Source organism: Triticum urartu, chromosome 5 (genome assembly GCF_003073215.2).
Source record: "Triticum urartu cultivar G1812 chromosome 5, Tu2.1, whole genome shotgun sequence".
In the NCBI taxonomy this organism is placed as follows: Eukaryota; Viridiplantae; Streptophyta; class Magnoliopsida; order Poales; family Poaceae; genus Triticum; species Triticum urartu.
The window spans coordinates 302,093,513-302,120,443 of NC_053026.1; the positions used below are offsets into that span (position 1 = coordinate 302,093,513).

At 45.0% G+C, this 26,931-nt stretch overlaps 5 protein-coding genes across 10 annotated transcripts; 1 reads left to right on the forward strand and 4 right to left on the reverse strand.

The window, feature by feature from the left end:
- Nucleotides 1–1,111: 1,111 nt before the first annotated feature.
- On the reverse strand, nucleotides 1,112–2,252 carry LOC125508712 (PRA1 family protein B2-like). Its single transcript, XM_048673492.1, has one exon. The coding sequence runs from the start codon at nucleotides 1,991–1,993 to the stop codon at nucleotides 1,313–1,315; it is 681 nt and encodes a 226-aa protein (XP_048529449.1). The 5' UTR covers nucleotides 1,994–2,252; the 3' UTR covers nucleotides 1,112–1,312.
- Nucleotides 2,253–5,441: 3,189 nt separating this feature from the next.
- Nucleotides 5,442–8,220, reverse strand: LOC125508713 (macrophage migration inhibitory factor homolog). Of its 2 annotated transcripts, XM_048673493.1 has the most exons (4): nucleotides 7,984–8,220; nucleotides 5,975–6,175; nucleotides 5,827–5,885; nucleotides 5,442–5,708 (listed from the first exon to the last, which is right to left on the reverse strand). In XM_048673493.1, the coding sequence occupies exons 1-3, from the start codon at nucleotides 8,092–8,094 to the stop codon at nucleotides 5,832–5,834; spliced, it is 366 nt and encodes a 121-aa protein (XP_048529450.1). In that variant the 5' UTR covers nucleotides 8,095–8,220; the 3' UTR covers nucleotides 5,442–5,708; nucleotides 5,827–5,831. The 2 variants fall into 2 exon arrangements, with proteins under 2 accessions (XP_048529450.1, XP_048529452.1); XM_048673495.1 differs by lacking the exon at nucleotides 5,827–5,885.
- A 7,295-nt stretch (nucleotides 8,221–15,515) lies between these two features.
- LOC125508710 (protein DETOXIFICATION 44, chloroplastic-like) lies at nucleotides 15,516–19,694 on the reverse strand. 4 transcript variants are annotated; one of them, XM_048673490.1, is made up of 12 exons: nucleotides 19,220–19,694; nucleotides 18,706–18,852; nucleotides 18,468–18,628; nucleotides 17,687–17,822; nucleotides 17,379–17,475; nucleotides 17,156–17,256; nucleotides 16,863–17,026; nucleotides 16,707–16,778; nucleotides 16,484–16,600; nucleotides 16,292–16,387; nucleotides 16,074–16,185; nucleotides 15,516–15,981 (listed from the first exon to the last, which is right to left on the reverse strand). In XM_048673490.1, exons 1-11 carry the CDS (start codon nucleotides 19,596–19,598, stop codon nucleotides 16,102–16,104), a joined length of 1,554 nt encoding a protein of 517 aa, XP_048529447.1. In that variant the 5' UTR covers nucleotides 19,599–19,694; the 3' UTR covers nucleotides 15,516–15,981; nucleotides 16,074–16,101. The 4 variants fall into 4 exon arrangements, with proteins under 4 accessions (XP_048529447.1, XP_048529445.1, XP_048529444.1 ...); XM_048673488.1 differs by having other exon boundaries at nucleotides 16,074–16,195; nucleotides 18,468–18,607; nucleotides 19,220–19,692; XM_048673487.1 differs by having other exon boundaries at nucleotides 16,074–16,195; nucleotides 19,220–19,690.
- Nucleotides 19,693–20,858, forward strand: LOC125508714. 2 transcript variants are annotated; one of them, XM_048673496.1, is made up of 3 exons: nucleotides 19,693–19,834; nucleotides 19,898–20,011; nucleotides 20,404–20,858. In XM_048673496.1, the coding sequence occupies exons 2-3, from the start codon at nucleotides 19,921–19,923 to the stop codon at nucleotides 20,520–20,522; spliced, it is 210 nt and encodes a 69-aa protein (XP_048529453.1). In that variant the 5' UTR covers nucleotides 19,693–19,834; nucleotides 19,898–19,920; the 3' UTR covers nucleotides 20,523–20,858. The 2 variants fall into 2 exon arrangements, with proteins under 2 accessions (XP_048529453.1, XP_048529454.1); XM_048673497.1 differs by having other exon boundaries at nucleotides 19,707–19,834; nucleotides 19,901–20,011.
- Nucleotides 20,859–21,293: 435 nt separating this feature from the next.
- LOC125508709 (protein NUCLEAR FUSION DEFECTIVE 4-like) lies at nucleotides 21,294–26,548 on the reverse strand. The gene is made up of 3 exons (XM_048673486.1): nucleotides 26,036–26,548; nucleotides 22,127–23,007; nucleotides 21,294–22,033 (listed from the first exon to the last, which is right to left on the reverse strand). The coding sequence occupies exons 1-3, from the start codon at nucleotides 26,396–26,398 to the stop codon at nucleotides 21,535–21,537; spliced, it is 1,743 nt and encodes a 580-aa protein (XP_048529443.1). The 5' UTR covers nucleotides 26,399–26,548; the 3' UTR covers nucleotides 21,294–21,534.
- Between the last annotated feature and the right edge of the window lie 383 nt (nucleotides 26,549–26,931).

Consider the following 26,931-nt stretch of genomic DNA (forward strand, 5'->3'; position numbering starts at 1 on the left):
CCTCCGTGTTCTACTTCTTTTCGATGACCTCGGTGGGCGCTAACGTGCTGGACGCCGCGTCGTCGCCGACCTCTCCCAGCAGGGCGCAGTCACGGACACGTTGACGGCGGATGGCGCGAGTAGCAGCAGCACAGGAGATTGTGTCGTCGTGGTCCACCGCTTGTCGGCCTAGAGCAACACGCCACTCCTCGGCGAGCTGGCTTGGAGCGGTGAGTTGCTCATGGACATGTCGGCTTGAAGTTTCTGCCTTCGCGAGCTGGCCTCCAGCCGCCTGGACCGTCGATGGAGGAAGAGCAAAGAGTTGCCCAGCTCGTATCCGGTAGGCTCGACGGGCCACCTAGACAGCTTGTATGCAGGACAACTCGGCTTCGTGCTCGCCGGATGCCATGGAGCTTGTGGAGAAAATTGAGTGCAAGGAAGAAGAGCGAAGTGTGGTGCAATTTTTACCCGACGTCTGCCATCATTTAAATACCGGGTGGGAGGGGGAACAGACGTTTGTCCGGAGTAGGTTTCTCAGCACAGGTGCAGGGCTTAATGGAGGAAGGCGGGCAGTCTGCGGGCGTTTAAATGCTGCAAGGAGGCGTGTTCAACCGGGCGAGCAGCGGCCGACACCCTCGGCCGGCGCGCCTGTTCAATGCTGCCAATGAGAGGTTGCGTCCGTCTGCGCCGCCCTCCCTTTCGGTCAAAATCATGGGCATCAATGCTGGCTGCTGCATGCTCTGGGCTAGCATGAATGCAATGCGGCAAGCGGCACGACGCGTGGGATGGAAAGTGCAAGAGAGGTGAGGGAGCGAGTTTGGGTGGGCAGGGCGGTCAGAAGCGGGCGTGGCAACTGTCCGGACGCCCACAAAGCCCTCCATGTTTGCCTCCGATTTGCGAAAGAAAACACGTCCCGGCCGCTCTATACAAGACCATGTTGGATATGTGTTTCCCGGTCTGAACAACGCAGCCCGAACGTGTGTGCGGGCGATTCAAGTGTCGCCCTTGGAGATTCCCTTACCCCAGATGAGAAACCAATAATTCATTTCATGAGTTTTGAATAGATGAAACATTTCCTAGAAACACAATGCAAATAAATTCTTAGAAAAAAATCATACATAATTCAATTTTAGGCATCGAACAATCCACAAACAAATAATTCATGAATGTTTTGTTTCTCCAAATTTCCTATAAAAATATTTTGAATCGTATAAAATCCTAAATGCAATAAAAAATTTCATTTAGTGTATGTAGGTGTAGCTAACTAGCAACACGTATGGTGTCTCGTGTATTTCTCAAGAATGAATCAGTCGACGGCATGACGTGGGGCGCCTCAGCCGCGCCCGCCTCCTCCTCCCGCGGCGTTGGTGAAGAAGGAGAGCAGGTCGACGGAGGAGCCCGCTCTTCCTCCAGCGCCAGGCTGCAGGTCGTCGTCGAGGAAGAGCTGTTCCTCGGGCACCCGGAACGCGCCGTGCGCGCAGGCGAGCGCGGCGCCGGCCGCGAGGGCGGAGAAGACGATGGACCCGACGGAGGTCACGAAGACGACGAACGCCGACGCCGCCAAGAGCCCGCCCAGCGTCTCCCTCTCGGAGAAGGTCTTCCCAAAGGCCGCCAGCGGGGGCGCGTCGGCGGGGCGGAGGAGGTAGAGCGCGCACCAGGCGGCGAGGAGCGCGAGCAGGGCGGCGAGCGCGAACGGGTGCGCCAGGAGGGAGGCGGCGAGGGAGAGCGCGACGAGGAGGGCGTAGTTGACGCGGAAGTAGGCGAGGTTCCTGCGGACGCGGGCGGTGGCGTCGGCGAGGGAGTCCGGGCGGCTGAGCGCCGCGCGGTCGAGGAGCTCCGCCCACGGGCGCGCGCCGGAGAGGGAGCGCTTGGCGGAGTCGAGGAGGCGGGCGAGATAGGCGCGCTGGTCGGCCGCCGAGGAGGTGTCCGGGGCGGGGAGGACGATGGTGGCGGTCGCGGCGGTGGCCGCCGGGATAACGGAGACGGGGAGGAGGGGAGGAGAAGCCGCGGCCATGGCGTCGGTGGATGCCACCACCGTAGAGAATAATGTTTTCTTTATCTGGGAGAGAAGAATGTTTAGGAGAGACGAACGATGGCGCGCGTTTCCCTCTCTGTTAACAAGCAAAGGTCAACGGTCAGCCTGGTCTCTCTCTCTCTCCGAGTTGACATTTCTGTCTCCTAATTTGACCTGAACTGGTAGATATACATTCAAGCTGAATTTGTAAACGCTGATAAGTAGTTTGGCTAGACTAGGCATCAGTTTGAGATTGCTGGTGAAATACAAGACTGGTCAACTTACCACTCCGGTAGGTAAAGATGGTATTTTTCTTAATAAAAAAATAATTGTCAAGAAAAACAACGGTCCATACAAGTGGAATACATCAAGACACAAAATCATAAATAAAACAAAATTGGTTTTCTTCTTGTTCGATGGTACGCCGTTCATCTCAAATTAAAATATGCACTGAACCAACAATAAAAAGAAGACACCCGTAAACATCATCGTCATGTCAGTCTTTGAAGACACAATAATCATAGTAAAAGAGGAAAAACATTAGTTGTGACATTACCCTACGCAATGCAGTTTTACAATTTTTGAACAACTGTCTAGAGGATTGGATGAAGCAAGCCATGTTGCAGAACAAATCGAAAGAGTGGGTCCAAATAGCCATATCAAGAGTCAACCAACTATTTTTCTTAATTGACACATCAACTGTCAAGATCCAAAGAGAACCAACAAAATCCTACAACACCTACCTTCACATGCCCTTCCCCAACGCCAGACCGAATGTTGTCGAGGTAGGGAGGTGACAGAGAGACCTTTGTTACAACATGCCACCAGGAAAACAAAATCTAAGGAAAGCAAAAACCTGTAAAAACTAAGAAAGTCAAAAGGGATGGACCCACACTCAAAGATGTGGCTCGAGAATGTCGGCGGCATGTTCCCCGACGCTAGAACGCCAAACTTCATTAAGGAAACAACAGGCCTAAGGGTATCTTCAGAGTGAACCATCAAACTGCCCGCATCCGTCTGGACCGCGCGGTATGGATGTGTTTTGCCATCCAACGCGGGCCTGTATCAGTCTGTCGACCGGGCTAGACGTGATTTTCCCCCTCAAATTGGGAGCAAACCGAGGGGCGTTGCGGGAGTCCGAACCACTGCCACGTAGGACTCCGACAGCCCCGACCCACTGAAACCCCTATCTCGGTCCCATTCTCTTCCACTCCGCCCCTGCCCCCTTGCTTTGCATCTGCGTCCTCCTCCTCCGACGCCACCGATGTACCTCTCCGACTGCCACACAGGGATTACCAGGTGTCCGCAACTACCACCCACAAGCATGCTCGCCTTGTACTACAGCATCGTCCACCCATGATCTATTCGTAGCCATGTACCTCTGTCCCCCTGTCGACAACGACAACCATGGTTGACACCACGCATGACAGGTGTTTGGTCAAATGCCATTGAGCTTATTTTCGAACTCCATGTCGTTGTTTTAGAGCAAGAACGATGGCGGGGTACTCGACATGGTGAATGAGTTGTTGTGTGATGTATGGTTTAGGCGTATCTGTGGACTTCATAGGCAGGAGCAGAAGGAGGTTCTTTGGCAGCACGTGCATGGTTCGTTTCATGCGCAAAAGCACATTGTGCCCTGTGACATACAAATCATCCATGAACGAAATGTGAAGTCGTTAGCCTATCGATGGTAGACCATCCAGAACTCTGCCATAAAGTATTATGTCGCAGTTGATTGCCGGCAATGTGGCCATTGCGCGCGACAACCATGGAGATTGTAAGTTTTAATTTTCTTGCTCTATATGTTGATTGGTTCATTCATTCACTCATTGTTGCTCTATACGTTGTGTAGCTTGCACGCGCTGCCATAGTGTACTACGGGTCAAGGGGCAGACAATTCACACACATGAATTGTTGGATGAATCTCAAGGGACAATATGTGTGGGACAACATGTGCCAGAACTGGAGTTAGTATTGTTGAATTTGATCTATCCATGAAAAACTTGTCTAACACCTGGTTGAATTGGAACCAGTGGCAGAGACAGGGGGACCAGCAGGGCCCTACCCCCCTAATGTCCGCTGGTTTAAGACTAATACTAGTGTAAACACATAACTTTTTGCTGTTAAAACAGAGTATTTTAATGGACTGGCCCTCCTCAACTAGGTTTAGCAACGTTTGGCCATCCTCATTGGATTTTCCTGGCTCCGCCACTGATTGGAACTACTGTTGTACTAGACATATTTGCATGTGTATTTATGGATGACTAGCAAGATGCCCGTGCGTTGCATGAAACATGAAGATGCATTTGTATGAGTAGTTTATCTTATGAGAAAAAAAGATGAACAAGGAAAAGCCGTATCTACAAATGTGGAGAGGAGTGCGGGAAAATTGTCATAGTTTCCTTCCTACCCGTTAGATATAGATCGGGCGACTTATATTGCAGGATGACAGACACACCTTCATCACCAACTCTGCTTTTTATAAGAGTACTAGCAAGATGCCCGTGCGCTGCACGGAACATCAAGATGCATTTGTATGAGTAGTTTATCTTGTGAGAGAAAATGATGAACGAGGAAAAGCCTTATTTGCAAATGTGGATAGGGGTGTGGGTATCTTTTTGCAAAATTGACATAGTTTCCTTCCTATCCGTCAGATATAAATCGGACGGCCTATATTGCAGGATGGCAGGCACACCATCATCACCAACTCTATTTTTTTATAAAAGTAGAGAAATTGTAATAGTTTCCTTCCTACCCGTTAGATATAGATCGGGCAACCTATATTGCAGGATGACAAGCACACTATCATCATCAACTCTACTTTTTATAAGAATAAAGATTTGTTCTATTTTCTATCTGAATTTTGATGAATTCTATCGTGTTTGATAAAATTTGTCAAAACACGATTTGAAATGCATGCTGCTAAAATACGATTTGAAATGCATGCTGCTAGCTTTGGATGGCCAGCCCGCATCCGTGCCAGCAGAATGGTCGTATCCACGGGCGGATACGATGTCCGGTTTACGGGTCAGCGTTGGAGATGCCCTAACACTGCTATACACAAGGGCACAACAAGCACCTCTCACATATCCAACAGGGGCAGAGGAGAGGAGAAAAGAATTCCTTTCTAGAGGTTGTATGTAGTGATGCAGACCAGGAATAGAGTTCCGTAAAGATGACATATTTGGTCCTCAGCCATGATCGCCCTCCCATTTTCATCTCAAATTGGGGTATATGTTTTGCAGCGTGCAACCTCTTTAAAGGAAAACAAACACCCAATCAAGCAAATTTGCATATCAAAAGCAGCTAAGTCGAAGAAAAACAGAGCCTATTTCCTCCAAGGGCATGTACTCCACAGTTGGAGGGTGCACCTAACGCAAATCCTAAATTTTAGTTCATGCAGCAAATCACTGGAACTCAACAACCAGCACAATTGGACAAACACAGAGGACACCAGAAAGGATTCATGATTACGAATCGAACCGAGCAGTTGCAATATTTCCTTGCCATGGCAAGTCCGAAACCAAACCAACTAGATCACACAAGTACTCCAGCACTCATAAACACTGGCCATTAAACTGACACGACGTCTTACTGCAGCGGTTTCTCCTTAAATAGGCAATGGACAGAATATTAGGAACTCTGAAGTTCATACAGGACTCCACGCCATATGAGGCGTCTAAAAGGTCGATCCGTTCCACCCAAAGTCCGAGCGCTGCATGGTAAAGAAAAAGGCTTAATTGGAGTTCATATAATTAGCATCTAGCATAGAAAGGAAGCCACTGTGGAAGCTAACATGACACTACGAGTTCAAACGACAGATGGACATTTACATGATCTACTCTTGATGCAAAGCATGCAAACATTGAGCATGTTCTTGTGCAGGATGGGCCTAACAAACAGCAGAATTGCAATGAGAACATGATGATGCCTGATGAAGACCCATGAATGAGCGGTCGACAGCAAATAATATCTGCTTGCCTTTGAATCATGGAACTTGAGGTAGAAGCGGGACTTGGGGATGGACAGCTTTGACTCCAGGATGGAAGCAATGCCGGCACTCAGCTTCTTGTTCACATCAGGGTTCAGCCCTCCGATGGAAACCAGCTCACCGTAGGCTGCAGGCTCCTGGGTACCTCCGAACGCCATGGGCACTGAACCCTTGAGAACAACCATCACATACTGTTGGAAGCACTCAAGTTAGTATCTGAATGATAAAGACGGTGAGAAAGAACTTTGGTGTACCTGCTACCCGGTCAGCTAAAAACCAGAAAACTATCACAGCCTAATTTCCAGTAGTTCGAGTGTCTGACATTGTATACAATCATATCATATCTCCAAATCTACAGAATGAAACACCAACTAAGAGCTTCATTATAATTGGCTTCAGTATCATAAATATAAATAACCAGGCAAGTCATTTTGATCTTAATTATCTCTGATATATCAACAGAAGTAGCTATTGGAGCCATTTTTCTGTTAAAATTGATGTATTTCTACACTTAAAAACAACTAACCTAAGTACAGTTAGCTTTCCAAAATAATACTCCAGTATATTTAGAAAAGAACAACTTGAGAATCAAGGAAATGACCTGTATTTCTCTAAAAACATAAGCAAATAAAGTTCTGAATAGTTAAACATGAGCAGTCCAGATTTACGTCAGATTAATGGTACTGTGCATATATTTTATAATTTTCCAATACATGAGGTTCTGAATTAGCAATTATAGAGGAACACGCAGAAAACAGCCATATCTTGTTGATGTGAAATACCTCTACATTCGAAAGACAAGCAAAACAAGTAAACATGTATTTCTGGAAAGACTTTCAGATATTGCCTCCCAAAGCAAAATCTCTAAAACAGAATAAAGTGTTTTCACTCTAGACTTGCAATAGACACTAATCATAACCTCCTAATCAACTCATTTTGGTGTTGCAATGACCAAGAAAAATGGAAAATATGAAGGTTTCAAAGTTCTTTTGAGAGAAAGATACACACAAATTCCATGCTCCATGGTACTCTCAAAGTTCCCCATCTTATGCTATGTTTACAGAGAAATCCGTAATAAATATTAAAGATGTCGAGCATGTTCATTGTCTGATTGCTTCTGTAGAGAGACAGATTGGTTCTATTCATCCCTTTACCAAGTAACTTGCCCATCCATTTCAAGTTTCAGCATATTCATGTCATAGCACATCAAACACCCTTCATGCTTATCATATTGAGGCTAAGAAATATAAAAATGCTACTCCCTCCAATCCAAATTAATTGACGCAGACAATGTAAAATGGACATTCTATAGAGGCTGCGTCAATTAATTCGGATCGGAGGGAGTAACTGATTCGAAAAAATATCCAAACCAAGAAGACAACGACTTGACCACCAAACATCAAGAAATCGAACCTTGATTCAGTTCAGGTTCAGTCCAAGTTTTCAATTTTCACGTGCATGCTAATCTGCTCCTAAATATAAGATGTTTTGGCAGTTCAATTTAAACCGCCAAAACGTCTCACATATAGGAACAAAAGGTAGTAAATAAAACTGCAAAGTTTATTTGACAAGAAACTGATTTTTTCGTCTGTGTGGTCTACATTCACCAACAAACAAACACATGACCATAAGAAACACAGTCCTAAACTGGACATAACCCCAGATCACAACCTTGAACTTGCTCCACACATGAAAATGTCATACAAACCTACAGATCAAAACCCCGTATCCACAATTTCAGCAGTCGTGGGACAAAGATCTTCCAGGGCAAAGCAAACATGAATAGCCGCCCAAAGGAAGGGGAACAAACCCCCAGCATCGAATCGACTCCCCAAAACCCTAACAGATTGAAGGGCCAGACCTAAGAGACGGACGGAATCCAGGGGACGGCCACGCCTGTATGGATCGACATGGAGATACGGACGCCGCGAGAAGAGGGAAGATGGCCTAGGCAAGGCGGGATGTTGAGGAAAGGGGGGAGATGGGGCAAGGAGCGTACGTTCTCCGGCTTGCCGATGATGGTTGCGACGGTGCTGGAGGCGTCGGCGAGGACAGCGGAGGTGTCCACCCCCTCCAGGTTCACGTTCGTCGACACGTTCAGGCAAGGCATCTTCCTCCTCCGCTTCTTCTTCTTCTTCCCTGTCCGCGCCTTGGTGGATGGGTGGGGAAGTATGTAATGGAAAGTTGGAGACCTCAGTCGACCTTGGCGAGAAAGGATAAAACCCTGACCACCCGTTCCTTACCGGTCGACCCTATGCGTGTGTGTCAAAAAATAAAAGATTTTTTTATTAAATATGATAATTAATGTCTACTTATACCTAAACGTCTTACATTTGTTTTTTAAATAAAATAGGCGACTGCTAGGCGCCGGCGCACCGGCCGAAATTTCGGCCGATCGGCCCCCAGTCATATGATACGCGGGTTCCAAACCATAGGATTCCACCCCCTCACCCCACCCCCCACCTCGCGTCTCCTTCCTGCAACAGTCCCCACCCTCCTGCTTCCCCGTCCCCCTCCCATGGCCTCCCCCTTGAAGCTCGGTGGCGACCGCTCGCCGGCTCGTTGGTGTCGCTCGCCGGCTCGCCATGAAGCCGCTCGCAGATTTGATGGTTGCAGCAAAAATCAATTGGTAAATCTGGTTCCAGCTCCGCTTCGCGATTCCAGCAAAATCAGAAGGTCGTTGTAGCAAAATCAGTTGATGGTTCCAGCAAAAAACACAAATGCAACAAAAAAAATCAAAAAACATGCCTCGCCTCATGAAGAAATTGGTTCCAGCAAAAAAAAAACACTGGGTTCAGTTGAAGCTTTTTTCAGCATTGAAACTTTTTTCCTGCGGTGGAAACTCTTTTCTCGTGGCACTTAAAACTTTTCCTCAAGCTGAATGAAGCTTTTCCACAGCCGGTTGAAGCTTTTTCTTCCCAGGATGGAAGCTTATTCTTCCATACCGGCTTGAAGTTGGTTCCAGCAAGAAGCAAAACTCAGCGCGTCGTGAAAAAATGATGTACCAATTGACCATGCTGATAGTAGCAAAACTCGAAACGATGGTAGCAAAAAGTAGTACACTGGTTCCATCAAACAAAAAGACATGGTAGCAAAAAAAATCATTGGTTCCAGTAAAAAATCGAAGATGGTTGTAGCAAAATTGGTACTCTGGTCCTACTTCTACCAAACAAAAACATGGTTCGTCGACACGTTTAGGCAAGGCATCTTCCTCCTCCTCCGCTTCTTCTTCTCCCCTGTCTGCGCCTTGGTGGATGGGTGAAGAAGTGGTAATGGAGAGTTGGAGACCTCAGTCGACCTTGGCGAGAAAGGACAAAACCCTGACCACTCGTTCCTCGACCGGTCGACCCTATGCGTGTGTGTGTCAAAAAATAAAAGATTTTTTTGATTAAATATGATAATTAATGTCTACTTAAACCTAAACGTCTTATATTTGTTTTTTAAATAAAATAGGCGACTGCTAGGCACCGGCGCACCGGCCGAAATTTCGGCCGGTCGGCTCCCCAGCCACACGATACGCGGGTCCCAGACCACAGGATTCCACCCCCTCACCCCCACCCCCCACCTCGCGTCTCCTTCCTGCAACAGTCCTCACCCTCCTGCTTCCCCGTCCCCCTCCCCTGGCCTCCCCCTTGAAGCTCTGTGGCGACCGCTCGCCGGCTCGTGGTGTCGCTCGCCGGCTCGCCATGGAGCCGCTCGCAGATTTGATGGTTGCAGCAAAAATCAATTGGTAAATCTGGTCCTAGCTCCGCTTCGCGATTCCAGCAAAATTAAAAGGTCGTTGTAGCAAAATCAGTTGATGGTTCCAGCAAAAAACACAAATGCAACAAAAAAAAATCAAAAAACATGCCTCGCCTCATGAAGAAATTGGTTCCAGCAAAAAAAACACTGGGTTCAGTTGAAGCTTTTTTCAGCATTGAAACTTTTTTTGCTGTGGTGGACACTTTTTTCTCGCGGCACTTGAAGCTTTTCGTCAAGCCGAATGAAGCTTTTCCACAGCCGGTTGAAACTTTTTCTCTCCAGGATGGAAGCTTATTCTTCCATACCGGCTTGAAGCTGGTTCCAGCAAGAAGCAAAACTCAGCGCGTCGTGAAAAAAGGATGTACCAATTGACCATGCTGATAGTAGCAAAACTCGAAACAATGGTAGCAAAATGTAGTACACTGGTTCCATCAAACAAAAAGACATGGTAGCAAAAAAATTCATTGGTTCCAGCAAAAAATCGAAGATGGTTGTAGCAAAATTGGTACTCTGGTCCTACTTCTACCAAACAAAAACATGGTTTGTCGACACGTTCAGGCAAGGCATCTTCCTCCTCCTCCGCTTTCTTCTTCTCCCCTGTCTGCGCCTTGGTGGATGGGTGGGGAAGTGTGTAATGGAGAGTTGGAGACCTCAGTCGACCTTGGCGAGGAAGGACAAAACCCTGACCACTCGTTCCTAGAACCGGTCGACCTTGTGTGTGTGTCAAAAAAAAAGATTTTTTATTAAATAGGATAATTAATGTCTACTTAAACCTAAACGTCTTACATTTGTTTTTTTAAATAAAATATTGTCCAACGATGCTATTTTTCTTACATATGCAACATACCAAATGTGTGACAACATTTTTACTAAGGGAAAAAATTGTTTTTACCACTCTATCTTATGCCAATTCTCCATATGCGAGTCTAGACTCTGTCATTTCTCTTTTGCCACTATCAGCTTTTGACAATTATCACAATTGCCATTTCGTGGCAATTGTGATACATTTTCAAATGCACTATTAGTTTTTGACAAATTATCACAATTGTCATTCTGTGGCAAAATTAAAATTTCAGAGTGGCAATTGTGATACATTTTCAAATGCTAAGAGTGACAAAAGTAAAATAATTTTATTTTCTTTTTGCCACGGAATGGCAATTGTGATAATTGTCAAAAGCTAAGAGTGGCAAAAATGAAATGTCAAAATCTAGAGTGGCATAAGAAAAACTGGCAAAATTTAGAGTGGCAAAAACAAAATGCTCCCTTGTACTAACCTGATCCTCTGAAACAAGCTTGTGACACTAACACTTTCTTTTCGTTAATTAAAACTAAGTCCTAAGGATCTTTTCCTAAAAAGAGAAAACTAAGTCCTAATGTCAAACTACAAAGAACAAACATAGTACACGTGTGTTGCTACAAACAAAGTAAGAAACCACACTACTCCCTAATTAAAAGAGTGATGCTTTCAACATGTCACGTTGTCTTTGATATTTGGCTAAAACCATCGTGTTATTTTTATAGTATATGCATAATATTCAAAATTACTGTAAGAGTAAAATTTACTTTTTACCTCATAGCGAAGATCTCGTGCCAGCATATTATACTATTTTCAAAGAAAATGCCATGTTTTACCTCTTTATTTGTGAATTCACATTTTACCCCTTATGTATGACCATTTGTGCTAAAATTGACAAGGCAAAACCATTCGTCCGGACAACATGAAAACTAAGTAGAGGGCCAACTTAGACTTATGTTCGTTGGGCTTATATCTGATATGATTGTAAGGGTTTCTTTGATTCACATGATTTCCCGCTAAAAAAAGATTCACATGATTTAAGGAACGCATGAATAGGAAGAACAATAGGACTACAAATGGCATGCCTTTTTTAATCCTACATGATTTTGGTTTGCTTGACTGCATCTCACAAAAAATAAAGGATTCTTCCCCAGAGTTTTAAGTGGATGATAGAATTCTATGGAATATATACAAATGAATCCTGGAAATAAATCATATATGATTCATCCTACAAATCAAACGGCCAACATAGATAGAAATCCCGAGGATTTCAATCCTTTAAAATTCATATGAATATCCTTTAAATCAAAGAGGCCCTCAGATTAGTGTGGTGCATCTACCATACTTGTTCATTAAATACTAGCATAATTCATAGAATTTGGCTGAATTTGATGTAAAAACTAAACAATGGCATCATTTGATATGCCCCTAATGAACATGCATCTGACTTGTCAGCTCCGTCAGCTAGCATGTCGTCCTAACAACTGCATCTGTTGGTTCAGGATTTATGAAAAACTCTTACTTTTTTGTGGATTGTGAAAAATTCTACTCCCTCTGTAAACTAATATAAGAGCGTTTAGATCACTAAAGTAGTGATCTAAACACTCTTATATTAGTTTACGGAGGGAGTACCTCGGTATGCAATTTTTTTGAGATGGGCCTAAGAAAACGAATCGGATGAGAGTATTTTCCTTTATAGTATATGCATAAAATAAAGCAAAACTGTAATAATTTTCTGGATTACTTTTCTGACACAATTTAACACATATAAGTTTCAAGTTTCCAATCTAAATATTTTACAACAACAACAATACTATTTTTTAAGTCCAAAGCAATACATTTCATGGACAGGAAAGAATACATGTTTACAAGACCTATTATTTGAATTGATTTGAGATGCCGCCTGGTGTATCGGACAATTCAAGGAAGATGGAGGTGTTTTTACAAAATAAATTTAAGCGGGTGGTGAGCAATCAAAGCTCAGTCTCAGCCATTGATAGCAGATTGATATCATCCAAGGTGAGAGAACCATCACCACCAACTGGTTTCTTTAGAGGAATATAAAGGAAACATACTACCTACTATAAAAACTTGTTTTGTTTTGAAAACAAGCATAATATCTGTCTTGGTCCTTCCTTTTGGGAGGAAAATGAGTTAGTTACTCAGGAAGATAACGACCTCTTGCAGAAAAACTTTTCTGAAGAGGAGATTAAAGAGGCAATATTTGGGTCTTATGCCCATGTTGCCCCTAGCCCGGATGGATTATCTTTCTTATTTTATCAAACCTTTTGGGATGTGATTAAAAATGACTTTATGGCCCTGGTGAGAGACTTTGAAGTAGGAAAACTGGATTTACAACGATTAAACTTTGCTCTGATTGTGCTCATTCCTAAAGAAGTTGATGCCAGGGAGATGAAGAAGTTTCGCCCTATTAGTCTGAGTAACTGTGGGATTAAGATTTTTTCTAAGGCCATGACCAATAGGGTCTCCCCTGTTGGGCGCAGATTGATTTCTTCTAATCAAACTGCATTCATTAAGGGGAGATACATACTAGAGAGTGTGGTGATGGCACATGAAGTGATCCATGAAATTAAAAAATCAGGATCGCAAGGCTTAGTTCTCAAATTAGATTATGAGAAGGCCTATGACAGAGTTAGTTGGGAGTTTTTGTTTGACATGCTTCATTCGAGGGGTTTTCGCTCAAAATGGATTTCTTGGATTAAAAGCACTCTTGTTAATAGCACTTTCAGTGTGAGGATTAATGATACAACAGGTCCCTACTTTGTAGGAGGAAAAGGCCTCAAACAAGGGGATCCACACTCTCCCCTGTTGTTTAATCTAGTTGCTGATGTTTTTACCAAAATGCTCAAGAAAGCTGCTTCGCACAGTCTAATTTCTGGGCTTCTGCCCCATGTGATCCCTGGAGGTGTGGTTAGTCTGCAATATGCAGATGACACCATACTCTTCTTGGAAAAATCTGTCCATAAAGCAAGAAATTTTAAATGGCTTCTGTCATGCTTTGAAAATCTGTCTGGAATGAAAATCAACTTCCATAAAAGTGATCTCATGACTATAAATATGGATGATGCAAATGCTAAGGAATTTGCTCAAATTTTTTGCTGTAAGAATGGTTCTTTTCCTATTAAGTACTTGGGAGTGCCTCTGCACTATGATAATTTAAAAAGAGAAGATATTCAGCCTATCATTGATAGAATCATTAAAGGGATCTCTGGCTGGCTGGGGAGATACCTCACTTATAAAGGAAAAAATATTCTACTTTGTGCTTGTGTGATCAGTATCCCTGCTTACTTGTTGTCTGTGATCAAATTTCCTAAGTGGGCAATTAATGCAATTAACTCCCAGATGGCTCATTTCTTTTGGGGAAATCTGGGAGATCAACACAAGTACCACCTAGCTAATTGGGGATTAATTACTAGAAGGAAAGAATATGGAGGTTTGGGGGTTCCCAATATTAAAGAATATAATATGGCCTTACTAGCTTCTTGGGGGAAAAATATTTTTTAATAACCCTGATTCAGATTGGTCTAAGCTTCTGCTTTATAAATATCGTGTTAATTCTCCTAACCTCCTTTGGGCTAAAAGTGAAGGGGGCTCTACCTTCTGGAAGAGCACTACTTGGGCGCTGGCAGCTGCAAAAACTTTTTATACCTGGAAATTGGGAAATGGGAAACTCATTAGTTTTTGGCATGATGTGTGGATAGGGGATTGGTCCCTCAAGGTGCAGTTCTGGGACTTATTTTGCATCTGTAACCAGACTGACAACACTGTAGCCCAGGTTTGGGACGGGAATGAGCTGAAACTAACATTTAGGAGGTGTGTTAACCATCTTGGGATGAAACGCTGGGATCAGCTTGTCTGTATGGTCAAGCAACACCCTCCAGTAGATGAAACGGACACCCCAATCTGGGGTTTAGAACCAAATGGGTTATTTTCAGTTAAGTCTTTCTATAAACAAATCAATTTTGGTGGGGTGGTTTCGGGCATTAGTCCTAAAATGTGGAAAATCTTATGCCCACGGAATATACATATATTCTTGTGGCTGTGTGTTCACAACAAGATACTTACTAGAGATAACCTTGCGAAGAGGAGGGAAGTGGAAGAACCTTCATGCTTGTTCTGTGCAGAATTTGAGACCGTTCAACTCTTGTTGTTTGATTGTGTGGTGGCCCAGCAAGTGTGGAGTCTTGTTGCAGATATGTTTAATATTGATAGAATATCCTGTTTTACAAAAATTATGTCCTTCTGGCATAGACATAAAGAAAAAGCTGTTTTGAATATGGTAACAACTGCTGCCTTGTGGAGCTTGTGGAGACTAAGGAATGAATTTTGCTTTCAGGGGCGCAAGTGGAAAAATGTGAAATGCATTCTTGCAAAACTAAGCTGCTTTTTACAGCAATGGATGGTTCTGTGCGACGATGGACAAGCGAAGCTTCTACAGCAATGCATCCTGCTGCTGGACAAACGACGTGGGGAACTCCTCCGGATTGCTTGGATTGCTTGGAAATGAGGCTGGAGGAGGCCAACTGAATACCGGGGCGATGGAGATGGTGGAGCATCCCTGGGGATCGGATTTAGATCCATCTTCTTCGTTTCCTTTCTTCCTGTTGGACCTCTGTAATAATTGGTTTGGACATGATGCTTTGTTGCCACTAGACGTAAAACTGCTATGTTGGCTGTAGGTTATTCCGGCGAGGGTAGATGCTTTGTAGTATTCAGGTCGTTCGAAAACTTTGTATTCCTGTGACTGGTTGCGGTCTGCTTCATTCCATAAAATGGGGCAGGGGGGGCGGGGGGGACACCCCCTTTCTTTCAAAAAAAAAAAAGGAAACATTTCCCCCCTGAAAGGCTAAAGCTTTGAGCTAATACTGGAAGTAAGAAACAACCTATTTACATAAAAAAGAAAGCCAAAATGAACATAAAAGCCGCACATCATAGCTCATTTACAGTAGAAGTTGCAATACTCCATGCACATGTTGGGCTAGCAAACTATATTTTTCTTGCACATGGTGTACAAAACAGCTAAAACCAACTTTTTGTAGCACTTGCAATAATGGCTACAACCAAGTGGAGAATGCTTCTACGGTTACACATCAGCTACGTAAGAACTACATTTCACAGGATTCATAATTATCTAGGGTAGATCTGAAGGTGTACAGAACAGCCAAACCAACTACCTGTAGCATTTGCAACAAATGCCACAACAAAGTAAGAGGTGCTTCTACGGCTACAACTTTAGTGACAAGCCTTGGCAGTAAATGAAGTTTGCAACTTCCACTGGATCTGTACATGTATTTGCCAAGTAACTATACAAGAAAACCAATATATGTCTTATTTTTCTATCTTTTCATCTTCTCATAAAATTATCTAGGGTATCATATTTTGTCGCGTAAGTCAGTCTCTGACAAGATCGAGTTCCAGGGTCCACCTTTGCTCCCTAATCTGCACATCAGAAAATTACCTGAAGTCATCAAGGGTTTCTCCATTCCAACTTCCATGAGAAGGGCAATGGAAACCTATATAGTCTACACTACCTCCACAACCCAGCAACTGCTCGCAAACTCATAAAAAGAATGAGACCGGCCCAGACGCCACCAAGACCAAATTCAGGAGCAGCAACAAGTAGGAAAGCCGATGATATGGCTCCTGCAAAGAACTGAGCAGATACTTAAATATTGTTAGTTATTTTGCAGCTCATTTAGTATTGACAGCAAGACGGGGAATAGAGTGCAAACAGAGCTCCAGTTCAGACCATGGAGTAGGCAGCATATGCAAAGTCAGATACACCATAGTAGAGCCCATCGACCACAAAAGCAACAGCGTTTATTGGCTGGGAGATGGCGACGAACTGCAAGATTTAATATTGGAGCAGTGAGTATCATGGCATCAAAACTTCACTTGTCACATTAGGTGTTTATTTCAACAGTCCTAAATATCTCATTACCCAGACACCAGATTTGGCAATACCCAGAACTGCTGGATCGTCTGTGAACAGCGAGGAGAAAGACCCAAACCCAAAAAACAAGATTATAGCGAGTGCCGTACCAGTCGCCCCTCCAATCTGCGTAACAGAATATGTGAACAAACATTTTACACCTGGAGGTAAGGGAAAAAGAGAACCTCAGCAGCATTTATGAACTTCTTTTTCCATGACATGTGTATCTAACCTGCAGAACTCTGTAGAGAACCATGCGCGCCTGCTTGTAATTTCTTTTCGTATATTCAGTTGCAAGCAGAGCCTGCATTGTTTTATGGATACTTTAAGAACACATACCAAGCTAACAGGGTAGAAATGAAATGCCCCGCTGTATAAATGTACAAACCTGTCCAGCAAGAGCTAATGCATCATTGAGTAAAGAGATTGTCAACCATACTTGCAAGCATAACTGATGGCCAGCCATTGGAACAGGCCCTTCCCTTGCAGCAAGAGATGTCGACAGTGTCATGGTGAGGAGCACTGCTATGGTCCTACCGATCAGCAGTCCACCTGCAGAACAGTTCACAATTTGACGTGTTTAAGAGAACTACTACCGAGGTCACATCACATCCATGGATAAGGTAGGCAAAACCAATGTTCTTAAGTCCTTGGAAATAAAGAACATGAATATCTTCCAACCTGATTTCAGGTAGCGTATCATTCCACCACCAATGATCTTTCCTGAGAAGATTACTACTTTACTATTCAACTTCCAAAGGAGGATGTAAGCTATCACGTACCTGACAGCAGGCAAATATTTTCCAGATAATTAGAGCCCCCATGGATGCAGATGACTAAAAGTACGAGCTAGGGGACACCAATGAGGAAAGTACATTAGATTTTCATGATAGCTTTAACATACTCAGATGTTACAGTCGCCAGCGCAGCACCTCTTACTCCTAAACCAAGCGGAAAGACAAATATCGCATCAAGTATTGCATTTACTAGGTTACCAACACCTGCATGCAAAACATCCAAATCAAGAAGATAATATCTCATGTACATATTGCAGCAGGATCCTCTCATACTGTTTCGGGGTAAAAATAATATCTGAAGTGCATATAGGGCATATGTGTTCCTGAGACTTGCTTGTTACAGATACTCAAAATGATAAAAAACACACATGATTAAATTTATGCAATTTAGCAACAAGAAATTGCAATATCTTACCAATAGCGTACAAAGGTGTCTTTGTATCCATCAACCCACGAAATGCACCCTGTGCTGCAAGTGCTACTATGATAGGTGGAGCACCATATGCCCTAAAAGTAAGAAATTGCTCGGCTGGTATACGCACTGGGGAATCCTGTTTATGTAACAAAGAACAACTTATACTCAAGAGTAATCTGACATAAGAACAATACATGACAAAAATACTTGGCTTGAAATGACTACAGCCGAATCAAAGCTTGTGTTCCAGGGGCGATTTAGTTAGGCTAGTCATAGTGGGAGTAACTTAGCAAGTAACATAACGCATTTCGAGAAATTTTTGCTTATGTGGCATGTAGTTAATGAGAAGTGGTAACATAATATGTTACTGTAACATAGCGCTTTCCAAGACAAGATGAGTCTACAAGCTAATTAATGAAGTCTTCTATGACACTACTACTATGTTACTTTGCATTATGAAGGTAGTAATTTAGACTAGTGTCATATGTATGACACTAGTATAAGTTACTCCCCACTATGACCAGCCTTATAGACTACAGTTAATTCAAGAGATGAGAAAGCATGATTGACCACTAAATATGATCATATTCTAACTCACTTTTCCAGGTAGTATAATTGCTTATTTGCTTCAATCTCATCCTAACTTGGTTCATTTTGTCAGGAACACAAAAAAGGCATTTATCTGAACATTAGCAGCAAAGCACATAACAAATTGAGCGCCAAAACGTAGATATAATAAATGTTTAAGCCTGGTGACTGTCGATAAAGTAGTCCTACATACCACTGGTATACCGATGACATCCATCAATGTTCCAGATCCAAAAATAAGTGCCAGAGTTTCCATCAACCCAATACCAGAAGCTAGAGCCAAAGATGTCGTGACTGCCGGAAGAAACTTCCTTTCTTCACTCAACTTATTATCTGGGGATCTTCGAAATTCATCTTTTAAGTGAGATAATTAGTGTAACACAAAATATGGGAATAATTTCCAAAAATCTTTGAGCTCTTTATTAGCTTACTTTCTCCTGTTCCTCTATAACTATCATCTACTGCTTGCTGCTCAGCAACAAAAGATGTGGTCACGTTAAGCAGTGGAACGTTAAATAACTTGGACACCAAATTGAAGATCGAAATCGATACACCCACAGCAGCAAGTTCGGTTGAACCTGATGATAGAGTAAAAAAATGATCAAGAGATCAACAATCTTTCCGGTTCAAAACGTAAATTTAAAAAACCAATATATTTACTTATTCATGAGATGGTTAAGTATAAAGATTACATTCGAGAAACTTCTGCAGATTGACTACACATGAATGTCAAAGGCTCGAAATTTCTAGCACAAAATCTTTTAGTTTCTGGGTTGCAATGCTGCAAAATAATAAGTACTAGTGTAGAATAATTTGGCTGTGAATATTGTTGGTTAAGTTGCTCAAACTCAAACACCATCTTAACATGGATGACGGATCGGCCTTGTACCATAGTCCAGAGGCATCAGCCATGTGTGCAGGATGGCAAGAAAGAACCCATATTACCTATATGGCCGACGAAGGCGGTGTCGACGAGCGCAGCGATGGGGTCGGCGGCGAGCGCGAGCACAGCGGGCGCGGCGATGCTCAGGATATCCATCCCAACCGTGTCAAGCGTGAGCCATCCCGGCAGCGTGCCCGTCGCAGTCATAGCTTCCTCCTCATTCCTTTCAGGCTCCGATTCCCGGGAAGCGTCCTCGTCGTCGTCGACCACGCCCTTGACTGTCGGCTTCGCGCGGCATCGCGGAGCGCGCCGCCGAGGAGCGGCAGAAGTGCGGCAGGGGCAGGGGCGGCCGGAAGGCATGTGGACATGGTGGACCCTTCGATGCGGGGCCAGGGTGAGCGCCGCGGCGGCCCTCGTCGGCGCCGGCGAGGTCGCCGCCATGAGTCTGAGCGCGCGCGCGCGCGAGCCGAGTGTGTGGGTGGGAGTACGGCACGTGGGTTCAGTCTTCAGTGGCAGAGAAATTTGCCGGTTTTGTTGGGCCTTCGGGGACTGGGCCGTAACAACCCGCTACCTCTTCTTCGCCCTCCCCTCGGCCGGTCAGCTCGTGCCTCGATCCTCCTCCTCCTCCGCCGCCGCCGCCTCCTCGCTCCGGCGACCAGTCCTCTGACTCCTGACAGGTACCGGCTATCTCTCCCCTCTCATTTGATTGATGTACGGCTGATCGGACTTTGTGGACGCAGAAGCTTGCGGCCAGCAGTGCCGTATGAGGTTCGCGGGGTGGTACCTGAAGATCGCCGTCGGCGGCGCGGCCATAGGCGCCGCCATGGAGCTTTTCATGATCCACACCGGCTTCTGTGAGTCCCTCCCTCCTCCATTCAACATCCAACCCCTTGTAATTAGCTGGTTCAAATGAAATCGTTAGGGTAGATGCACTGTAGACAAATTTCATCTCTGCGCGTGTCAAGTCTCCTCAAAATTTTACACTTAGCTCTAGCGTTAAGTTGTCAGTTGTTGCTGTGAACTCAATGGGGCCTCTAGACATCATTAGCCGAGGATCTCAGCATCCCCTCCTGAAGTAATTGAACTGGAATGGTGAAGAAATATTTCCATCTGTAACAACTAACAACACAAACTTGTACTTTTAGGTGCCCATGGAAATTTACATTGTACTATCTCATTCATTTTGTCAAGTTCTTTGGTTCGTTTGGTGCATAACAACGTTAATGATGCTTTCTGTTTACTACAGATGAGAAGGTAACGGTACTGGAGTCAGAAAAACGAGCTTGGGAAAGCAGTCCAGAAGCACAAGCTATGAGAGAAGCCTTGAATCCGTGGCAGAAGCGTGATGAGCAGGAGAAAAAATAGGCAATGATAGGCTCATCGGTCCTCCTTTCAAGTAATTGCATTCCCACCCTTCCATTGTATCGTAACCCCTTGAACAAGGTAATAGGGATGTGGCGTTTTTGTAGTTGTTCGAACCTGTCTCTCTGGGGTTGCTGGACGATAGCTTCCAGCAATGTTCTAAAAGAGTTATGCTCATATCATATCCACAAGTCTTCTTGCTAACAAGGATTCTTTTACTGTTTCCACGCATATGCGTCCATTTTGAATGCCATTCACACTCAGTATCTGCTATGTTTAGCAATGTAACAAAGAATTTTAGACTTGCAGAGGTCAAACCAATCTATATCTTCCATTCAAGGACTGTCTTTTCTGTGAGTTGATGCTAAATTTTGTGATCAAAGATATCTGGGGTACCCCAGCTTGCCCATTAATTCAAATTATAAACGTTTATTTCTCATGGAATATTGTTTAGATTTTTTTTGTCTTGTTTGCTGTGTCATGTAGGTAAATAACTGAAAGAAACTACTTTCTTACTCCCTCTGTTCGTAAATAAAAGATGTTCTAACTTTTTTCTGAATCGGATGTATATAGACACGTTTTAGTGTGTTTGATCACTCATTTCAGTCGGTATATAGTCCATATTTAAATATCCAAAACATCCTATATTTGTGAATGGAGGGAGTATTTCCCAAGCCTAGCATTTTAGACAGACCCAATTTCAACTCCACCATACTTACAGTAGCAAACATGGACAAATTGATGAGTTCATGTGAGGTCAGAAAGAAACATCAGTAGTAAGCTAAGGCAACCGCCTTGCGCCTTCAAGTTGACATTAGTGCCCTGTAAACAGAACAATGGTTCTACCTTTTACAAAGGGCTGCTAATCTCATAATTTGCTGCCCCCTTGTTGAATCTCGTGATGGTAGTAATTACATGTATTGTATCTAACCCAGTCCACCCAGAACCGAACCAAAACTTGTACAAGCTTAGCCATGACTTCAGAACAGCGAGGAACAAACAAGGAGTTCCTTTCTCAACTCAAAACTTGGCTATGGTGCTTACAACTAGATTGACCAGCAGCAGTAGCATAGGCCTGTCTTGTTCTCAAGAATAGGGCTGTGCTTGATGCCAAGCCCAGCACTGTGATGCAACCCCACACAAAGAATGTGTTTGAGTAGCACTTCGCACCCATGCACACTATCGTGGTGTCAACCGTGCCAGTGAGGTTGTCCAGTACCGTACTCTTTCGGCCATTTGCATCATATACCAGGGCAGCAATCTGTCCGTAGAGGAGTGAGCCAAGAGGGATGTTGGTGATGAGGATGTTGTGGTTCACACCGATGCTATTTGGTCCGAAGAGCTCGGATGTCACTGACACTGCCGCAGCGAAGATGAAACCTGAGCTTAGGCCAATTAACGCCGTTCCTGCTATCAGAGTGTTTACATCGTGCAATTTCCACATCAAGAAGAAAGCCACTGGCATGGGCACCAATGCCACCGCAAGCCACCCTGTCCGAGCAAATGACACCCTCCTGCATGCAAATTGCATATATGGTATAGTTAGCTAGGATGCTAGTTGATGAGAGGTTAGTTATCTGTATGTAGCTAGATTAAGACAGACATACCTGTGAAGGAAGTCAGGGAGTGCAGAGAGAAGGCGGCCGAAGAAGGAGCAAGAGGAGTAAACTGCAAGAAGCATGGTGAGCTGTGGTTGACATTGCAACGATTGCGCAATCTGCCCCAAGTTGTTGCTGTACACCAGCCCAACAGTGGCACCACAGAAGTACGCTGTGTAGTAGAGCCAAAAATCGACACATCGGATGAGCTTCTTTGCACTATGCTCCTCACCAAGAACCAACACACAGCCCTTGTCCAGTATCGTCCCACAGCAACAGCCCTTGGGCTGCCATTCCACTGTTTTATGTGCCATGCTGCCGTTGGTCTCCGTGTGGTCATCATGGTTGAGAAGGAGCGGCTTCTGTGGATCGTTGTGGTTGAGTGTCAATTCAGTGTCAGGATCATGTGTGCCCACACTAGAACAGCTCGAGGCGGCAGGGATGATGAGAGGAAGTGTGAGGAGGGCCATGGCGCCCATGAGGACGGCCCTTGCAGCAGAGCTGGTTGTGGTGACAGAACCGAAGGTCACTAAATATATGCCGGTGACAAATGCGATGGTGTAGAAGCAGAGGAAGACACGCCTGTCATGCTTTGGCAAAGTGTGGAGGCTGCTGTGATCATGTGGGTGGCAGAGGAGGATCGCTGGGAGCGCAATGATGGAGGCGGCGAGGGGGAGGGTGGCATTGAGGAGGAGGTAGACGGATGGTGAGTAAGGGGAGAGAGCGTTGGCGAAGAGGGTGTAGAATGCGGCGCTGAGCCCGTTGAAGCTTATGGAGAGGGAGAGGGCCAGGGGGCGGTTGGCTGCGGAGAAGCTGCGTATGCAGACCACGAAGCAGACCGTGTTGAACCAGCAGATGCTGCACCCTGCTGCCAGGCAGATCAAGAACACCTGCGAACAATGCAACAAGTTAATCAGAATTGCTCGATCGTTTGATTAAATTCAGCTCAGAAACAGTTTGCCTGTCCAGGAAAGTTTCCAAGCAATGATCAGTCCAATGTAAGTTATTTTTGGGGGAATGCTATGTGATATGCAATGCATGGGTACAGAAGGTGGAGTGGCAATACTGATTTGCTTGTTCAAGCTGGAACTGGAAGCGAACATCTGGTGCGAGTACTGCACAGTGATGACTAGTTAGTGACGCAATTGCTCAGGTAAACACTATAGAAATAAAACCACGACAAGAATTATGGAACGGAGGAAGTAATAATCTGTTACTAAAAATTTGGCATCTTATGTGCTGTGTATCTTGCATGTTATTTGCCTTGCTGGATATGGTGAAGAGGAGAAGATAAGAAGCAGGTGGACGGTGCTGTTCTGGGGATGCAACGCAGCATGCGTGTGCGATGCTGCTCCGATCTTCCGGTATCAGGTCTGGGCGATGCGGTTGTGAGTGACTTTTGCCGTGTGGGGTCCTTGTCTTGGCCGATCTCGACATTTTGTTGTTGCTTTCTTCAGAATTTGGAGCCTATGACTTCTTAGTGCGGCCATCGGATATGGGAAAAGGCAGATTGACGTACCATTCTGCGGTCAATTAGATTGAGGCTTTAACACGATCACCCTCCCATGGATGTCATGTCACCCTCAGAATTGATGATACTGCACGCTGGATTAATTAGATTGATGCTGTCCTAGTACTGAGTGCTCCCTCCTAGATATTGTTGGGGAAGTATAATTCAACAAGTAGTATATAAGTAAATACTTTTGGATAACTAATCTAGTGACACCAACCATGTCACACACCAATAAATTGATTGTCAAATCTTCGTCTAACGAAATAAAATAGCACGCTTTACATATTGAAAATCGAGATAGTGGTACGGACGTGAACTTTTGCGGACATGGTGCCACAAGAGGATGGAATCTGGGCAGTCCATCTGTGCTATGAGATTAGCACTTGATACTAGAGCGAATTTACCAAATGATACCATGGGCTAATTTGGCAAATCAATGGACTAGGCATCTTTTTTTCCTGCTTTGCTCGAGCATGTTAATCCCTTTGATAAACGAACCTGGGACATGAACATAATGTACTGGTGTTGGAGGAGCCGGTGAACCGAGTGACACATGAACAATCAAAGCTCAGAGAGAGGGAGGGGGGATGTGTACTGCAATACATCTCCATGGATGAGTTCTAGCTAGCTATGCACATAAACAAAGTGGAAGAACTATAGAAGCAGGATGAATGAGAGATGAGTTGCGGGCTGGATAAGGGATGGTCTGCATGTTGCATTTAAAAGATGTTTGGAGCCTTGATGTCCTGCCAACCATTTACAGCAAAACTTGCAGCCCATCAAACGTATGGGGGCAGCCTGAAGGAGCTTCTGGGGCACGCGTTTTAAATACGCTGCCTCCTATCGTTAGTTCACATGGATTGACAAGAGCTATTCAATGTTTTGTTTTAAATTTGCTTTGGTGGCATTATCAATACAGGAAATATATTAACGTTGATGTGGTGTGGATAAATTGATATGTGCGGCCCTTGTACACAAACTGCACGAATCACGTGGCAACGGCCGGGGATGATACGCCATCCTAGCATGGCACCATTTACAGCCATGCATTTTCGGGAGTAGTATGCCATGTGTTTTGTAAGGTGAGGGCGTGGTGTAGAAGAATGGCAGGTGTGCGTGCCGGTAGGTTGGAAGAGAAGAGGAGACAAGCATCAAGTTAAGTTGGACGAAAAAGATGGAGGCAGGATGGGCATGACGACTTGGCATGCATGGATGCCACAACCTTTTCTTTCGGTTTTACCTATCGGTTTCTCTATATGTACTTTTTTTTGTTTTATATAAATTATGGGTCTAGATGTGCTATAGTTATTGCACATCTAAGTAACTTAATTAAACATAAAAAAGAATAAAAATTAAAAAAATACTTACACGAATCTTCGCGTAAGATCAATGGCATAGAATTTAGATGTGCAATACTTATGTGCTTTAGCAAAGCTGATAAATGATAGTACTAAATTATAGCTGGTGTTGTTGGTGGTGAGTCCCCCCCCACCCCACTTCACCGGTTCATCCCAATCTCCCTCATACATCTAGAACCAACCAAACCCCTCCAATTAGAAAAAAAAATATCTTGCAATAAGATTGAGTTTCTTCTCTGGGGTGTTGCACGTGCATTGGCTGCTAGTATATAGGAGTACTACGGTTGCTAATACTAGTCTTTTGGAAAAACAAAGAAGGGCAGCAGCATTCTTGCGGTTCAGTGAGCCACGCATGATTGATGCTGCCCCGGACGCCGTGTTGGTTAACAGGGAGTATTAAAATTACTACTTGGCATAATCTAGGTAGCTATTCTAGAATGTCAACGATTCCTGTCACCTACATCGCCCTCTAACCTTGGCTGGTTAGCGCGCGGGCCCACATCCCAGCCACAAAGTCAAAGGGCAGGCAGTACACTCCAAAGAGTAAGCTCGGTACAAGTTGCTTGCAGTTGCAGACTTGCAGACGAGTGAAGTGGGAGTAATTCAGTTAGCAGCCACACAATCGCATGCCGCTGTAAAGACGACAAATATGCGAGAATGGCCGGCCGGGAAGCCATTTGATTTTGAGGCTGGCAAGCAAGAGTGGCAGCCGTAGGTCCTCAAAATAAACCTGCGGCCCCGGACGGTCGTCGACGGCAGCCACTCCAGCCTTTCCATCTGCATCCTTCCGCCTCGCGTGTGTGGCCGTGGATGGCCGACGGCGACGGGCGCGCACATCAGTCATCATGTAGGATGGATTCCTTTGCCATTGATGTGCTGCTAGCGACGGCAGAAGAAGCGGGGATCGGTTCTCCAGTGGACGATGGCTACGTGTAACTTTTGTGATAGCGTATGGTGTTCACTTAATCAACAAGATAGTTACATGCATGAAAAAATATCAATGAGCAAGGAGATGAGATGCATGGTTGGCCGGAGATGAGGACGAACCGCGGGGTAGGGGAGGGTGGCGGCGAGCGTGGAGGAGGGGAGGAGGATGCCGTACTGGAGGGCGTAGGAGGCGAGGCCGAGCGCGGCGGACAGGAGCAGCACCGCCGGGAGCGGCATGTAGAGCAGCGCCAGCCCCGAGGACCAGCCGAAGGCCTTGCCGAGGTCGGAGGCGGTGGCCAGGTAGTTGAGCGACTGCTGGGAGACGCCCATAGACGCCTTGAGCGCCGACGAGTAGGCCGAGAAGTCGAAGTTGGTCCCCGTCAGCGCCTGCACCCACACCGTCGCCACCAGCACCGCCCACCGCCGCCACTCGCCGTCCACGCCGCCATGGCTGCTGCTCCGGCGGCCGAAGCTGCTGTCCATCGGATCCACCGGCCTTTCCCTCTCTCCCCTCGACCTCCACGGATAGGGATGGGACAGGAGGATGCTTCTTCCTCCGTCCGTCCTTGGTCCTTCCTCTCCTCTGCTCTCCCGGCCTTTTCCCCTCTCGCTCCCCTATATATACCCTGTGCCGTGCACCGGCAGGAGAACGATTTATGTTCGTCCTCGCTTAGCTTAGCTAGCCCAGGCTGCTACGTTAATCAATGGTCAGATCGTCGATGACTCCAGAAACAAAACAATTCGTGTCCCCCTCAATTCCTCTGTGTGCACGTAAGCAAACGCGAAACCGTGGGTGCTCTTGGCCCGGCTGCTCATGGACCATGGCACTAATAATACTCGCTGATTGAAGATTCAGTTTTCCTTACTAACATACTATATCATGCATACGTACTGCCTAGTGCATATGCAACCAGACCAAGAGGAAATCATGAAGAGAGGGCGTACATATTGAACTCATGGAGAGAGGGCGTATATATTGAACTTCCTCCGTAAAGAAATATAACAGCGTTTAGATT